General features: G+C 42.4%; 3 protein-coding genes across 7 annotated transcripts; all 3 read left to right on the plus strand.

Moving 5' to 3' along the window:
* Positions 1-618: 618 nt before the first annotated feature.
* On the plus strand, positions 619-9,685 carry LOC115687053 (uncharacterized). Of its 4 annotated transcripts, none has more exons than XM_056304536.1 (14): positions 621-1,254; positions 1,475-1,561; positions 2,075-2,184; positions 2,777-2,827; positions 3,552-3,723; positions 4,114-4,428; positions 4,511-4,714; positions 5,393-5,878; positions 5,958-6,167; positions 7,022-7,210; positions 7,863-8,053; positions 8,147-8,299; positions 8,391-8,469; positions 8,886-9,685. In XM_056304536.1, the coding sequence occupies exons 1-14, from the start codon at positions 835-837 to the stop codon at positions 9,333-9,335; spliced, it is 3,117 nt and encodes a 1,038-aa protein (XP_056160511.1). In that variant the 5' UTR covers positions 621-834; the 3' UTR covers positions 9,336-9,685. The 4 variants fall into 4 exon arrangements, with proteins under 4 accessions (XP_056160512.1, XP_056160511.1, XP_030468385.2 ...); XM_030612525.2 differs by having other exon boundaries at positions 7,890-8,053; XM_056304537.1 differs by lacking the exon at positions 8,391-8,469 and having other exon boundaries at positions 619-1,254; positions 8,886-9,149.
* A 1,043-nt stretch (positions 9,686-10,728) lies between these two features.
* On the plus strand, positions 10,729-13,880 carry LOC115687059 (uncharacterized). 2 transcript variants are annotated; one of them, XR_008814822.1, is made up of 10 exons: positions 10,729-11,019; positions 11,130-11,195; positions 11,277-11,382; positions 11,740-11,782; positions 11,927-11,999; positions 12,141-12,228; positions 12,986-13,042; positions 13,129-13,207; positions 13,326-13,568; positions 13,726-13,880. XR_008814822.1 is itself a non-coding variant. In XM_030612530.2 (9 exons), exons 1-9 carry the CDS (start codon positions 10,949-10,951, stop codon positions 13,337-13,339), a joined length of 597 nt encoding a protein of 198 aa, XP_030468390.1. In that variant the 5' UTR covers positions 10,729-10,948; the 3' UTR covers positions 13,340-13,592. The 2 variants fall into 2 exon arrangements, 1 of the variants encoding a protein (XP_030468390.1); XM_030612530.2 differs by lacking the exon at positions 13,726-13,880 and having other exon boundaries at positions 13,326-13,592.
* Positions 13,881-14,377: 497 nt separating this feature from the next.
* LOC115686976 (uncharacterized) lies at positions 14,378-16,055 on the plus strand. Its single transcript, XM_030612420.2, has 2 exons — positions 14,378-15,199; positions 15,278-16,055. The coding sequence occupies exons 1-2, from the start codon at positions 14,808-14,810 to the stop codon at positions 15,675-15,677; spliced, it is 792 nt and encodes a 263-aa protein (XP_030468280.2). The 5' UTR covers positions 14,378-14,807; the 3' UTR covers positions 15,678-16,055.
* Positions 16,056-16,397: the final 342 nt, after the last annotated feature.

Here is a 16,397-nt window from a genome sequence, read left to right on the forward strand (position 1 = left end):
GAAACGGATTCATATATATCCGATGCTTATCTATTTTACAAAAAAGGTACATGAAAAGACCATAAAAATTAATTAGGATCGATAATATCTACCTAATTAAGAGAGCGCCGTAAATTAGTGCAGCCTCCCTATAAACAAGGAATACGAAATCACTGGAAAGAAAAATATAATTACGTTGTGCATATATATCCGACGCTTTTCCATTTTACAAAAAAAGGTATACAAAAAGGCTTAGTATAAATTAATTAGGATCAATAATACATACCTAATTAATAGGGCGCCATAAATTAGTGCAGCCTCCCTATAAATAAGGAATACGAAATAAGGAGAAAGAAAAATATAATTATCCATTTTACTAAAAGATATACGAAAAGATTAATAAAAATTAAGTAGGATTAACAATATCTACCTTATTAATAGGGGGCCGTAGATTAGTGCAGCCTCCCTATAAACAAGGAATACTAAATCACCGGGAAAAAATGCTTTTCTTTTCCCGTAATTTTCAGCAACAAAAGAAGCATGATCATCATCAACTCCCAAGTCGCTTCTGTTTCGTTTTTACCTCGTCCTGACGATTCCGCCAGCTATAAATAACCCCGCGTCAACTGCGTCCTATCAAAATCTCCATCTCTCTCTCCCTCCATCCATTACTGAGCTCACAAGCATCTTCACTGAGTCGCTCTCCCCAGCTCGCTCCGCCTCGCCACATCCACGCTCCCGCAAATCGCCGCCGCCGCCGCCGACGCTGCTTTGGTTGCTCCTTTTCGCTGCTTCGGCTGCTGCTTCAAATCGATTCCGAGGAGCCGCGCCGATGTTTTGATTCCCGGCTCCCGGATGGGTTCGCTGGAGGCCAGCCTCCCAGCGAAGAGGGAGCCTCTCCCCCGCGCGCAGTCGTCGTCGTCGTCGTCCGCCGGGGCGCGAGCTAGATCGAGGCTCTCGCGGTTCCTGCTCGTGACGAAGCTAGATTTCCACAAGTGGATGTGCGCGGTGGCCGCCTTCCTCTGCATCGGGGTCATGTTCCAGATGTTCCTGCCCATGGACAAATCGCTGGCGCCGTCCAAACGGAAGGAGATGTACGACGGCGATTTGGCGCACTTGAAGGAGGCAGGCGGCCTAGATTTCGGGAAGGACTTCGGATTCGGGACTCCAAAGGTTTTTGAGAGATTTCGCAGGGAGGCCAGTGTGTTGAACCAGTCGTACCATCATAATGTGACTCTACGTCGCTTTGGACACCTTAAACCCCAGCTTGCGCTGGTCAGTATGACTGTACACTTTAGCTTCTACATGGCTCTTTTTTTTTCTTTTTTCTTTTTTCTGTTATCTATGTCGAAATCCGACGTGCTGGAGGTTGCAATATTGCCTGCCGTTGAGTCACGGTTGAGTATCCTGGAAATTGTATACTGCCAAGTTGTGATTTCTTCTCCGGCCATGCTATTGCCATGTTCTGATTTGGTGTTCTCATTCTGTCGCGAAGGTTTTTGGTGATCTTGTGGCTGATCCGGAGAAGCTACTGATGGTGACTGTTGCAGCTGCCCTCCAAGAGATTGGTTATGAATTTCAGGTTCTGACGACCGATATTCATATGCTATCATCTTATCGATGCCATAATGTTTATATTTGGGTAACTAGGTAGAGAAGTACTAGATTGCCATCATTTTTCCTATACTCGTATAGTCTCTGTGAAGAATGCAGTTAATTCTTGGTGTTTCCTACTGTTAAGTTCTGTACTTCTCCTAATCCCAGGATATCGGAAATTTGCATGAGGCATGATGTGGGACATTAAATATTACTGAGCGGATGAAATTTATATGGCGAGCGGATTGAAGTGTCTACACTTGATCATTTTTCATGCTGCTGAACAACTAGCTGCCGAAGAAGATGCATAACTATTTGTCTTTTTCTATTCCCAAACTTGGTCCTGCTGAATAAGAGGTTGTTGTAGGGATCAGGGGTTTTTGTAAAGTGTCTAGACACAGTGTTCTATTCAGTCTTCAGCATTACTTTTTGCAACCGAGTTATGTCCTATAATTTTCTTTGTTGAACCATGAATAACCAATAAGTCGAACTTAAACAGGTATTTTCGCTTGAAGATGGTCCAGTGCGTGATGTCTGGAAAAGCTTAGGAGCTTCCGTTACAATTATTCAGAATTGTGACAAGGCAGACTTCTTTGTTGATTGGTTAAAGTATGACTTTTCATGCCATTATCTTTTGTCCTTCTTATTCAGTATCTTGCTTTTTCAGGTCATCTGTTCCTATTCATCTTCCTTACTGCTCTATTTATTTAAGTAGGACTTCTGCTTTCTGCACAATTAATGCACTTGTCAGTTGTTGATATAGTTATCTGTATGTTCCTTCACAGTGGGTTCTTTTTATATTTTTGTTCTTTTTTTTTGGGGGGGGGGGGGCGCGGGTGGAGCGAGAGGTCTGAATTCTTTTGCTCGAAGTTTGAAGCTATCTCTTTATTTTGTATCAAAGGACTATGCTTTTCACCATAACTTTACTGAAATGCACTCCGGGTTCTCTTGAGCCACATGGAGGGTGGAGAAGATCGTAGAAAACATAACTTTGTTGGGAAGGATATTTATATTACAAAAGAAAAGGCGTTATTACCTCAACTCATCCTCACTGTTTCTAACTTTGCTTACTGTGGTTATGAAGTTGATACAGTCTTTCATTTGACAATTGGATGTGAATTTATGGCTGTAAACTCTACAGTTCCTGTGATTTCATCCTTTTGGTCTTCATCCTACCTCACTTATGTGTACTTTTCTGCAGCTTCAATGGCATAATCATTAATTCTCTTGAAGCTACAGATATATCTACCTGGTAAGCTTTTCCTATTTTTGTCTGTTACTTCTCAATCGGTAAATAAATTATGAACGACCGTCTGTCTTTAGTTTTTTTAATATTTAGCTGTCAAAGGGATGCAGTTGTGCATTTCAACAGATAAGATGCTAGACACATTCATCTCATTGAAGCAGTCAGTTTTGCTATTATATTGACTCCTAAGTCTTTTGTGTAGGCCTAGTACATCAAGAACTTTGTTGCTTCCATGCTTACTTTTTTTTTTGGTTCCCATGCTTCGTTGTTGTATCTCTTGAAAATGAAAGTGCTTGTTCTACATCGCGTCAGTCATAGTCAAGAATTTGGCAAGGAAAGAGGAGTTATTGTTCATAGGCCAAGGACCGAGAATAGGTTCATTTGGCTGTCATTCTGCCAACTATTTATTTGACTTCCTGAAGTATTCTATCGATTTCTTTCACAGTTAATTATGCCTCTTGGTGAGGCTCGATTTGGGGCTAGAGATGCTCTGTTTGATGTTCTTGGCCTATCTGAAGTAAGTTATGGATTGCAAGGACTGTAGGATCTGGAATTTTGCATTTATGGTTCCTTTTGCCTATTTAAGCAGATCGCCCCGGTGAGCTTCATGAGGAGTTGACTTAGGGTTCATCGACTTAAGCGTGGCTTGTGATATGCATTGATGCCTTGGATTGCCCTTGCATTAGGCTCGTCCTTACTCAATGAAGATGAATGATTTCACTTTTTGCAGTTTTCTGCAGGAGCCTTTCAAGTCTTTGCCTCTCATATGGACCATCCATGATGCAGCACTAGCTATTCGCTTAAAACAGTACAATTCACATGGGCAGATAGAGCTTGCAAATCATTGGAAAAAGACACTCAATCGTGCCACTGCTGTTGTCTTCTCAAACTATGTGCAGCCAGTAAGTTCAAATATCAAATACTCCTTTTGATCTAGTGACAGTTATTGAGTCTCATCGCGTAATGTAAGGAGTATCTGAAAATGAAAGTGCACCAATCAATAACTGCTTGGCTGAAATCAAACTAATATGACAGGACTCAGCTCAAGTTTCTTCATCAAACTGATTCTTCTCTTTTTCCTTTTCTTTTGTCCATTTGTTTACCTCCTTTTTGAACTGGGAAGTAATATTAAGTTTCTACTGAAGACTGTAAGTAGATGAAGCTTAAAAAATTTTGGATACTGCAAGTGAAATGACAAAAACTTCCTATTTTCTGCTTTGGTTGTTGTCTTCCAAGTACTGATGCCCTTTATCTGAAGTTGTTTTAATTTTCGTCTTTTTTTCAATGGACAGATGATCTTCTCTGCATTTGACAGTGGAAACTTTGTAGTTATTCCTGGTTCTCCAGCTGAAGCATGGGAAACAAACACTATGATGGCATCATACAAAGACAACATGCAAGACAATTTGGGTCTTGAACCTAAAGATATTGTGATTGCAATTGTTGGAAGTCGATTTTTGTACAAGGGTTTGTGGCTGGAACATGCACTAATTTTAGAGTCTATATTACCACTTTTAGCTGATTTCCCAACAGATAGGGATTCCACTTCCCATCTTAAAATCATTATTCTAAGTGGTTCACTTGGCAATTACAGCGTGGCTGTGGAGGTATAATATTACATCTCTTGCAGTTAGAGAGGCTCTTCTTACCTTCGATTGTGTAAATTGATTATATTGTTTTATTCTTTAGGCCATTGCGCATAATCTGAGATATCCGAGCGGAATTGTGGAGTACAAGACTGTTGACCAGGATGCTGACACTGTCTTGAGCATAGCTGATCTTGTGATATATGGTTCTTTTCTTGAGGAAGAGTCTTTTCCAGAAATTCTAGTGAAAGCAATGTGCTATGGGAGGCCAATCATAGCTCCTGAGCTTGCCGTTATTAAAAAATACGTACGCTTCTAACTTTTGGTTTCCCATAATGCAAGCCAACCATCAAAAGTATCCTGTGTGCATGTAATTTGTGGATGATACACAGACAATGTACCATTAAGGGAGTATATGCATCATATTTCAGTCAATTGAGTGGCTCTCCAAATTCCTTTCACAGCATGCCCTCATTCAGTCGGGGACGCATTGACCTAGCCAAACTGCACCCTCTTCCTGTGGTCGTAGTTCCTTATTCATGTTGTTTGACCTCTTTGTCTTGGGAGAAGATAAAACTAGCATCTTACTTGCATATTGCTATTTTCTTGATTGTTCATACTCTTTCTCAACTAAGTAGAGGCCAAAAGCATAATTAACTGCCATGGTTCCTTATTAATGAGTCTACAATGGAACCATCTAATGAATGGTGTTAGTCCATTTTAAATCGAATGATGAAATCTGGGTCAGCATTGTCATGTGGTGCTTATTTGTGGATTGGGACTATTAATTTAGCCAGGGAGTGTTTGGGACAACATTGTCATGTGGTGCTCATGTGATGGACTATTACATTAGTCATGGAGCATTTGGGACAAAGTGCAATCAGCTTCTTATCATTCTATGAAGATTCAAAATTTCTACTACCATCCTCTATCTTGAGAGCATTTTCATTGAGCTATGTACTGATATATTGCTGATGATGGTTAGATTGATGATGGGGTCAATGGCTATCTTTTCCCAAAGGACAATGTGAAGATATTGTCAAAAATCGTAAGGCATGTTGCCCCAAAAGGAAAAGTGTCACCTCTGGCTCATAATATTGCTGCAAGAGGAAAGACTACTGGTAGGGACCTCATGGTATCAGAAACTGTTGAAGGGTATGCATCATTACTTCAAGTAGTTCTAAAGCTCCCATCTGAAGTTGCCCCTCCAAAGGATGTTTCTGAATTATCTCTTAAAAACAAGCAAGAGTGGCACTGGGATTTATTCGAAACCATCCCGAGACCGATTTATCAGAAGAGAATTTTGCGGAGTGACCTTTTTCTGGACAAGGTTGAGGAGCGATGGAACCATACTCAAAAGGAGAGTTCCAGCCCAATTAAAGCTGTTGATGATACATTTTCATATAGCATATGGGAGGAAGAAAAGTATATAGAGGTGGCTGCTACTAGAAAGAGAAGGGAGGAGCAGGAGGTAATAATATTAAACAGTTTGATGTGTTCAATTCTCACTTTCTTGTCAAAGTTCATTTGTTGCTTATAATTCGATGCAGCTAAAAGATAGAAGTGATCAACCTCATGGAACATGGGAAGAAGTATATAAGAGTGCCAAAAAGGCTGATAGGTTAAAAAATGATCTGCATGAAAGGGATGAACGGGAGCTTGAAAGAACTGGTCAGCCCCTTGGTATCTATGAACCTTACTTGGGAGAAGGAGTCTGGCCCTTTCTGCATGTTTCTTCAATCTATCGTGGGATTGGACTGGTGAGATGCCTTATGTATGTTAAAATTCTTATATTATCATGTACTCATATCAGAGTTTATGGTTAAACTTAATCAGTTTCTTCTCATGTTGGCTGACTATGAGCCCCATTTGGTTCCTGGGAATTCTTGAAAAATTTCCGTTTTAATTTCCATGTGGGAATGAAAATATTTGAAACAATGCGCTTCCGAACACTTTAAAAATGGTTTCAGGAAAACAAGGCACACTTTCCAAACTGAAGTTATGAGCTGAAAACAGCTTTTTGATGTTTTCATGTTAGCACATATCCGAAGGGAAAGACATACTTTACATCCTAAAGGTATGCTGTAAGAAGATGATTGCAGTGCTAGTCCATTTGTCCGGTGTTTTTGAACTACTGTGGTTCACTGAGATTATTTGATCAGATTTCAGTTTATATGTGTATGGTTCTAATCTTTGGTTTATCTTTTGATCTGTTTTTTGCTGAGGAAGAACTTTAGCTGTAAAAAGTAATTGGTGTTGAGGCTTCTAGAAATTGCAAATCATATGAACCATAGGGGAGAGAGCTCCATTTACATTATCTAGAGCTTAGAATTTTCGGAACACCAAAACACCCTGGTCAAGGTGTTGTTGTTGCATGCCAATAGTATTTTAATTTTGAGCATAAGCGTGAAGTACCGGATTCCTTGAATTTGATGCTTTACCTGGTGATTGCAATCAACCAAAGGTCGAAGACCTGGAGCTGGTGATATTGATGCACCTTCTCGGCTTCCACTTCTTAATAATCCATATTAAGCATGCCAATAGTATTTTAATTTTGAGCATAAGCGTGAAGTACTGAATTCCTTGAATTTGATGCTTTACCTGGTGATTGCAGTCAACCAAAGGTCGAAGACCTGGAGCTGGTGATATTGATGCACCTTCTCGGCTTCCACTTCTTAATAATCCATATTACCGAGATGCGTTGGGTGACTTTGGGGCCTATTTCGCAATTGCAAACAGAATTGATCGCTTACACAAGAATGCTTGGATAGGCTTCCAATGTTGGAGGGCAACAGCGAGGAAGGTATATATTTGAGCTCCATTCTACACCTGAAAACTCTAATACAATCTTGATAAGTGGTTATCTGTAGCTCTCTGTGTGAAAATAGCCAGTTGTAGTGGCATTCAACACAAATCTCTGACCTTACTGCATCACTGTGTCGAGTCAATGCCTAGAACTTCAAGAGACTGTTGTTTGGTAATTGTCAAAATTATTAAAAATTTAAAGTATTATTAGATGGCAAACATCAGCCAGTCAAGACATATAGTGGACAAAGTTCTAGCTAACTTAGTAATGCCAATTGCATGAAATGCTGTGTCTATGCTTGAATATGATGAGTAAAGGTCCATGAAGAGAAGTTTACTTGCTTTTAGACAAGGTCAAGCAGGTCTGACCCATGTCTCCTATGTCTGTAAATTCAAAAGTGAAAGTAGGAAAATTGGGTGTAAAAATATTCCTTGGGTGATAATTGGCTATTCGTTGGGTTTAAAGAGCCTAAATTTGATTTCCATGGCCTTTGGTTAAAGAGACCTCATTCCAGCTGTCTAAGAAAAGACAGAAATAGGCGAAACATATTAACCTCCAGATGCATTCGTACTTCCACTTTTCAGACTGATTTTGTTGAATCTATGTTCGGAAAAGGGTGTGACTTCAGATAATGCATTTGCCTGTTCAGATGCATTTTAACATGGGGTTTAAACAGGCATCCCTGTCTGGTGTTGCTGAAAGAGCATTGTTGGATGCTATCCACACACGTAAGCATGGGGACACATTTTACTTTTGGGTGCGGATGGACCAGGACCCAAGAAATCCATTGCAGCAGGACTTTTGGTCCTTCTGTGACTCGATTAATGCTGGAAACTGCAAGTTAGTCTTAAAACATCACTTGGTGTTTATTGTGGTCTCTGTTTTTGTCTCTCTCTCTGTTGCTGATTTTCTTAACTGGGTGGATTATTGAAGGTATGCCTTCTCTGTGGCTCTTAAGAGGATGTATGGCTTAAAACATGATTTGGATGCTTTACCCCCTATGCCTGTAGATGGTGATACATGGTCCGTCATGAAGAGCTGGGCATTGCCAACTAGGTCTTTCCTGGAATTTGTGATGTTCTCGAGGTACGGTCATAGGCTAATTAATCAAGGCCCAGTCAACAGCGTTGTTTGTAGTAAGCATGTGCTAAAGTAGAGTGAATCGTTCCTTGCGCAGGATGTTTGTTGACGCAATGGATGAACAGATGTATGATGAGCATCATCGGACAGGATGCTGTTATCTGAGTTTGTCCAAAGTAAATTGCTTCTCTTGGAATTTGCCATTTAAATCTTCAATTAGGGCTTTCATTGAGTAAACTCTAATGCCATGCTTATAACTTATCATGCTACATGCTGGAGGCTATGATTGGTCTTATCAACTCAGCCTCCATTTTTAAGCACATCCTGGCTCCAAAAACCGCCGTTTCAATATCAGGATCCTATTATTGCATAATTGGGCTGCCACAAATCTTTTGAAAATGGAGTCCTGCCAATGATGCACAAATAAACTTCATGAATTTGAGATGGATGAATCACTGGAAGTATACACAATCTGTAGTTTGTATAAGTTTGGGAAAATTAGAACACAGTGTCTGTATGTTCTAAAGCATCTGGCTAGTTTCACTTTGATGGTACAGTAAGAGGAACCATGTCATGGATGCATCTCTTGCAGGACAAGCATTGCTATTCGAGAGTGCTGGAGCTACTTGTGAACGTTTGGGCGTACCACAGTGCCAGGAGAATGGTATACCTGGATCCAGAGACCGGTGTCATGCAGGAACAGCACAGGTTGCAGGACCGAAGAGGGCAAATGTGGGTAAAATGGTTCTCATACGACACACTGAAGAGTATGGATGAAGACTACGCCGAGGAATACGATTCCGACAAACCCACGAGAAGGTGGTTGTGGCCTTTGACAGGGGAAGTCTTGTGGCAGGGTGTATATGAAAGAGAGAGGAACCAAAGACATCGGCAGAAAGAGAAGAGAAGGCAACTGAGTAAGGAAAAGCTCGGCAGGATGAAGAAGCGGCAGCATCAAAAAGTGATAGGGAAGTATGTGAAGCCTCCACCTGAGGAAACAGAAACTTCAAACTCGACAATGGTTGTCAAGAAGTCTCTATGATCAAGTCGATCAAACCAGGTTTATAGCGAAAATTCTTTTATTAGGTATATGCCCTTGATTTGTTGATATTTTTTTCTCCCCAGAAGGATGCATCGATCTGAATTTTGCATGCGAGGTTCTTTTTCTTACTTCGTTCTTTTTTTGGGCTGTAAATCCCGCATCCTTCTGGTACCTGATGTGCCTAATTGGGTTAGATGTACTCATAGCCATTCTTTTCTGATCATAGCGTGTCGTAGTGATAGATATGTACAAACAAGCAAAACTGTTTGAGTTGTAACATCCTCTCGAGGGATCTGATCTATTGCTTCGTGAATGAAGAATCTTCTGCTGTACCCACCATTAACATTTCATTTCGACCTCATTATAAATGACAAGTAGGAGAGTATCTTCCTGTATGTCTCGCCAGCTTAAATTCCATTCTCTCTCTCTCTCTCTCTCTCTCTCTCTCTCTCTCTCTCTCTCTCTCTTGATCAAGTCCTTTTGGTCTACTTGGAGCTCTCTTGTTTTTAACTTCAAACTCTATTAGGTTGATGCGATGCCTCCTAGATCACATTCATTTAGGTCGGTATAACCCAACGCTGATGACAAACGTTAAAAGTAAATTCAACCTTACCCCGACCCGCTGTTTTGTATAGCTCTTGAAATGATGTGAGCACTGAAGTACCCGTGCGGCCGCGCCAGGTAACGCCGTGTCGTGTGTTGCTTTTGGAGGGATGGGGAGGCATTATATTAAACTATTTACATGTCCCGCACTTCACGTGAGCATATGTATGTTAACATATCACGATACGTGTTTGTACACGATTTGAAATTAGATAAGAAATTTGATATCAAATTGTATTAGTTTCAATAAATGAAGTAGAATCTCTTTTACCACGACTTGTCAAAATCCTCCACTTATTTGTTCTCTCCTAACATGATTTGTTGGCCTTCATCCCGTTCTTGAAAACATTTAGTCTCCAAGAAACAGCAATTTCGCTGAAAAATCACTAAATTAATGTCGGTTGATCAAATATGGGCCATGTGTACACAATTATACCACGTGGCTTGCCACGTGCCAATCATAAAAGTAAAGTTAAGTGCCTCAAAGAGAGGACCGGCTTATTCAAGATTTCCGACGCATAGCATAACTTTGGATTTTCATTCCATTTCAAATTGGACTGGGATATATGCCAAATTCAATTTACGTAATTGACTAATTTGTTTTCTCTTTATATACTTTTAGTTTTTGAATCTAATAACTGATTGAATCTAATTTACTCAGCTGGGCCAAAAGGCATTGGGCTTAGATCTTCGAGTTCAGATAGTACGTAGCAAAGCCCTCTCCTTTGAGCTCAACGCCGCCCACCCCGCCACTGACTAAGGTGGTGCAACCTCACTGGTTCGGTTTCCTCCGCCGCCTTGCTTCCCACCGCCACTCTCTCTCTCTCTCTCTCTCTCTCTCTCTCTGGGAGACTAACGCCCGCACAGAGACCGAGCGAGCGTAGGTATAGGAGCGCACAATTTGTCCTCTCCAGAAGCAGAAGGAGGAGCAATTCCGCTGAATCTTGTGCCAGCGTCGGCGTCGACTCATAACACGCAGGCCGCGAGAAGGGTTTTGAGGCGAAGAAGAGATGGGGAGAGCCAAGAAAGGCCCTAAATTCGCAGCCATGAAGAAAATCATCACCTCCAAAGCCATCAAAAAGTAGTTTCTCTTTTTCCTTTTTTGCTCTCTTTCTTTTGCTCTCCCGTTCGCTTTGTGTGATTATGGGGGTTAACGAAATTGGGTTGCTGTTGTTTGTGTGTGTGGTTCAGTTACAAACAAGAGGTCCTAAACCCTAACAAGAAGGACCTTTCCAAGGACAAGCTCCCCAGAAACGTGTAAAGCTGATTCCTTATGCCTTTTGTTTTGGTAATTGATTTGATTAAACATGAACCATGTTTGATTGATATTACCTTCAGGCCAAATGTTTCCTCTGCGCTGTTCTTCAAGCACAACACCGCCTTGGGGCCGCCTTACCGGGTTTTGGTGGATACCAACTTCATCAATTTCTCCATTCAGAATAAAGTGAGACTACTTCTTGTCTGCCTAATTCTTTCCTTTGTTTGGGCATTGATGTTGCACTTGCATGATTTTCTTTCTCTTTGGATGATTTTTTTTTTAATGGGAGGGAGGAGTTTCTAGGCGGTTTAGGAATTTAGGCCTCAGCACTTGCTATTTGTGCCAGTGCTGTTACATTGATTGGATCCAATTCAATTAATCAACCCTTGTGATGAAAAGCTATATGGTTTAGTTGCAGTTCATGTGCAGTGCCGTTTTCCTGCCTTTTTTCTTTTGGGATTCATACGAGATGAATTAACTGTGTTCCTGCTTTCTTTATTCATTTTGAATGGCAACCAACATGAGTTCTTTATTCTCTGTCAGCTGGATCTGGAGAAGGGAATGATGGACTGCTTATATGCGAAATGTGAGTCCTATTGTTCTTCTACTCATATTCTAATTTCAGTGCCAATTTTCTTTTTTTGCTCGTCGTTTCATTAGATTCTGTGTTGCCGTGCTCCCCTTCTATTCTATGGTCTTATATTGATTTCCCTGTCATTCGACTTCAAAGGTACTCCTTGCATCACGGATTGCGTGATGGCAGAGCTTGAGAAGCTGGGCCAGAAATACCGTGTTGCTTTGAGGTTTGTTTTGGTTCTTTCTTTTTGTTATTTCTGAGTTGTTTTCTCTCTTTGCTTTCGTAAGCTTTACCTCAATGTCTTTTTTTCCTTCACCTTTACTACGACTGCTGATCTGAGGTTTTGTTGCACGCCCTTTATTTACAGGATAGCAAAAGATCCTCGGTTTGAAAGATTGCCATGTACTCACAAAGGGACCTATGCTGATGATTGCCTTGTTGAGAGAGTTACTCAGGTGTGTTCGCATCAAGATTTTTTAAATTAGTCGGCATTCTCTCTTTTCTGTTCCTGAGATCAGCAGCCCTGTTTGAAATTGTATTTAGAATGTGAACTTCAGATAAGTTTTAGATTGCATTAGATCAAAGTAGGAGTCGTAAGATCTTCCTTTAATGTCGAGCTCTGCTTAGATTTTGTGAATTTGCTTGCTGTGATGGATAAACTTCAAGACCCCGATACTAACAACTATGTTTACTTGGAACATAATAGCATATTGTCTGCCGATTGGTATTTTTGCGGAAACCGATGCTAAAGGAATGCATTGAGGTTGAAGATTAGCTGTTCGTTGGGACATGTAGAATGAAAAGCTTAGCCCTTAGCTTAGCTTCACCAGTGTGGGACGATGATGCTGTACATATGAAATTTACTCTGTAGTCCCTCTCAAGCTTCTCGACGTCATTGGAATATTTCTCTTCTAATCACTATTTATTTGGTCCCGGCTTGTGAATAGGTTGATGATTTGTTCGATTGACTGTGACATGATAATCTTTCTGTTTTTGCATTGTCATAGAATGTAGAACTCTGTTCTATGGTGAACCGCCAGATTTTTATTCCATTGAATGATCCTGGTCTTAGTTTGAGCTCATTGGTTTAAGAATTGCCTTATAATGGATTTTGAGGATGGATATCGTTGTTTTTGTAACCTTTGCTCCGGCAGATTTCTGGGTATCTTTCTCTTTTCTTTCAAGACTAACATATATTTATGAATTGAACAGCACAAATGCTACATCGTTGCCACATGTGATCGAGATCTAAAGCGAAGGATCCGTAAGGTATAATAACTTGAAAATTGTTTGGCTGTCCATCATAAGAATATATGCTGGGGAAATAGTTTCTGATACCATGCTGTACTTGGCAGGTCCCTGGTGTGCCAATCATGTTCATTACACAGCACAAGTATTCAATTGAGAGATTGCCTGAAGCAACAATTGGTGGAGGTAGGTTCAGCACTTCAATCCAAAGCTTAAACGGCACATTTCATCGTCCCCACTTCTGTTCTTTTGTATATTTGTTTAATAGTTTGGCAACTGAGGCATGTTAATACTTGTGGTGCAGCTCCAAGATTTTGAGGATGGCATCATGGCGTTGTGGAGAAGACTTGGTTCCACCAACTTAAGTTCACTGAAAATGCGGTACCAGATATTGTTCCTGCTCACTGTTGGCCTCGGTGCCAGTGCAACTGGGTCTTCTCAAGGAACTTTTCAGTGCTGAGCTCTAGACCCTGGGATGTAGGATTAGCATCTGATTTTTGCATGTCAAGTTCTCTCAAATTTTGTAGCTTCCTCTCCTAATCTATTGGTAAATGGATCTGTTTTAGTTTAAGCCATCTTCTTCTTAAAGTGGTATGCCGATAGCCGTACATTAAATCAATTAACGATTGTCACGATGCAATTCAATCAATTTTTTTTTTTGGTCGGCATTTCAATCAATTTGAAGTGCGGTCACTTTTGTGCAGATTACGCATAACACCTCCCGAATTGTGTTGCAAGAAGGTGGGTTTGCATTCTTTTCCAAAGTACCAAAAAATTCGAACAAAGAAACAGTAGCATTACATGAATTTGGTCGGGGGATCCGATGCGTTAATCGTGATTACTGCGAGGCGTTACATCTTGCTGCTTGGTCTTTGTCAATTTTGGTGTTTATAGGCTATTTTGACGTCCTGTTAACTCCTCCAATTGGCAAAATTCCCCTGGTCAAGGTTAAACAAACTGGTGGTACACATGCTGACTCCATCAACACTTGAAATATTTTTGGGACTGGAGCAGCTGAAGTGATTGCACTGAGTTAACGATTTCTCGCGTCATCCGAGAAAGGTCTGCACGATCCTGTATCACGTTAGCATATGAAGATTACCACGGTGCCCAGTGGCTGATTATTATGGTGGGCGGGGGACTTGCAAACCAGCAACTTAACCAGGTTATACAACTTTATGAAAATAACCCTTTAATCATCAAATGGATGTGCAACGATGATCAAACACTAGGGAGCTAAATTAGAGACCAACTGTGTTTGTAAGTGTTGCAAAAGCAAGCGATCGAACAAGAAAACAAATTAGGAAACTTTCCTTTTTGGGCTTAAACTCGGGACATATTTTCAACCATAAGATGTGAATTTCGACGAGGGAGGCCGATTCTCGAATGTCCCTTTTAACAGAGGCTTTTGTTGATTCTCCATCACTAGCCCAATTCCTAGCCAGTTTCTACCAATTCTTATAACTTACCTCTCCCTGTGCGCCAGTATGGACAACCACCTGACCTGAACCGCGAAAGAGAAACCGTTAACATTATTGGCACCCACAAAGCTCAACCGTCTCCTTTCACTTCCTTCCTTCCTTCTTCTTCTCTCGATCTCTCTCCCCTCGCCGGCGGTTCTCGCCGCCATCTTCTTGGCCGACTCTCTCTCTCTCTCTCTCTCTCTCTCTCTCTCTCTCTATCCCCCGCACCCCCACAACCGCACTGAACCATTACAAGATCCAGTAAAAGAGAAGCTCCTGAAGAACCCACAAGATTCCAGAGAGAGAGAGAGAGAGAGAGAGAGATGGAGAGGGGTCGAATTGGCGAGAGCGCGGTTCTTGAACTCCACCTGATCTCGGCCCAGAACGTGAAGCCCCCTCCGGCCAACATGCGCCGCACCGAGACCTACTCCCTCGCCTGGGTCGACCCCGCCACCAAGCTCCGCACCCGCCTCGACCGGGTCGGCTCCGACAACCCCACCTGGAACGACAAGTTCTTCTTCCGGGTCGCCCCGGGCTTCCTCTCCAGCGACACCTCCGCCGTCACCGTCGAGATCTACGCCGTCGGCTACATCCGCGACTACCTCGTCGGCTCCGTCCGGCTGCTCCTCAGCACCGTCCTCTCTTGGCCCGACTTCGTGGCCAACAGCAGGCTCCCCTATTTCACCGCCGTCGGCATTCGCCGCCCTTCCGGCATGTGAGTGCTGTCGAGTTTCCTCCTTTTCTTTAGCGAGTCTTCCCCGGCGAAATCGATCCGACTTCTTTGTTCGCGCAGGATCCATGGGGTGCTCAATATCGGGATAATGCTGACCAACGGCTCCGACTTCACGGCCCTGAAAGGAGCGTCCGCGATCGGCTACCGCGATCTGATGGGGCAGTCGGCCGGGGAACCGCAGAGACGAGGCGACCGCCGGAGTGAGAAGAAGAAGAAGAAGAGGTTGAGCGCGGCGGAGGAGGAGGACCGTCGGGAGGCCTCGGGCGGCGAGCCCTGCGAGAAGTGGTGGCACGACTCGGCGGGGGACGTCTCGGACGGCGGCGACTCGACGACGTCGTCCTCGTCGACGGCGTCGACGGTGCTCAAGGAGTGGAACGCGATGAGGGAACTGGCGGGGAAGGGCCTGAGGCGTTACTCCTGCGGCGGGGGGTTCTTGTGCGGGCTCCCGCTTCAGAGATAGCTGAGGACGACGCCGCCGATGCCGTCCATTCTGTTGACCGGATTGGTCAAAGCGAGGACCGCGCTATGACGATGCGTTGACTTCCTGGTCAAATGGGTTTTACTGTCAGCAGCTGCGCAGGCCTCTGCATTTGGAGAAGCGGTGAAAAGTTTTCTTTTACTTTTTGAATCTGCGTATGAATGAGTGGTGGGTGCAAGGTGTAAACTTGTAAAGAGCTTTGAGCACCCTTTTTTACCATATGTAACTATTAGAATTTTACCCTATTCATCAGTTGATCAGTTTGGTTAGTTTGTCTTTCTGTCTTTGACAATTTGCAGGCTCCTTCTTCTAATGTCACCATTTGTATTTGTAGCCGGAATCATGTTCAACATTCATACATACCTGTGATGTTGAAGCCAGTGGAATCCTGGGCAAATTGAACCTCTTGCTAGTTTGGTGATGGATCGGAGTTAATTAGGTTGACAATCCATCAGGAATCGTAATCATAACGGGTTTTCGATTAGGCCTCTCTCTCTCTCTCCCTCGTCGATGCGGGATTTTCTTTCATCCCTTGTTCGGAACAGGAGAAATTCCATCAAAATGCGTGTGCAAGTTGATATCTCGTTATAGATATAGTCTATGTTATGGGACCTTTTTTGGGTCTTGTCCTTGCCAGCACCTAAACACCACCGGATAAGAATTCCCCCGTCGCCCTTCTCTGGGCTTGCGCAGGGACGACCA

The sequence above is a fragment of the Syzygium oleosum genome, unplaced genomic scaffold, assembly GCF_021117445.2.
Source record: "Syzygium oleosum isolate NSW1041296 unplaced genomic scaffold, Sole_v2.1 Sole_v2.32, whole genome shotgun sequence".
Classification (NCBI taxonomy): domain Eukaryota; kingdom Viridiplantae; phylum Streptophyta; class Magnoliopsida; order Myrtales; family Myrtaceae; genus Syzygium; species Syzygium oleosum.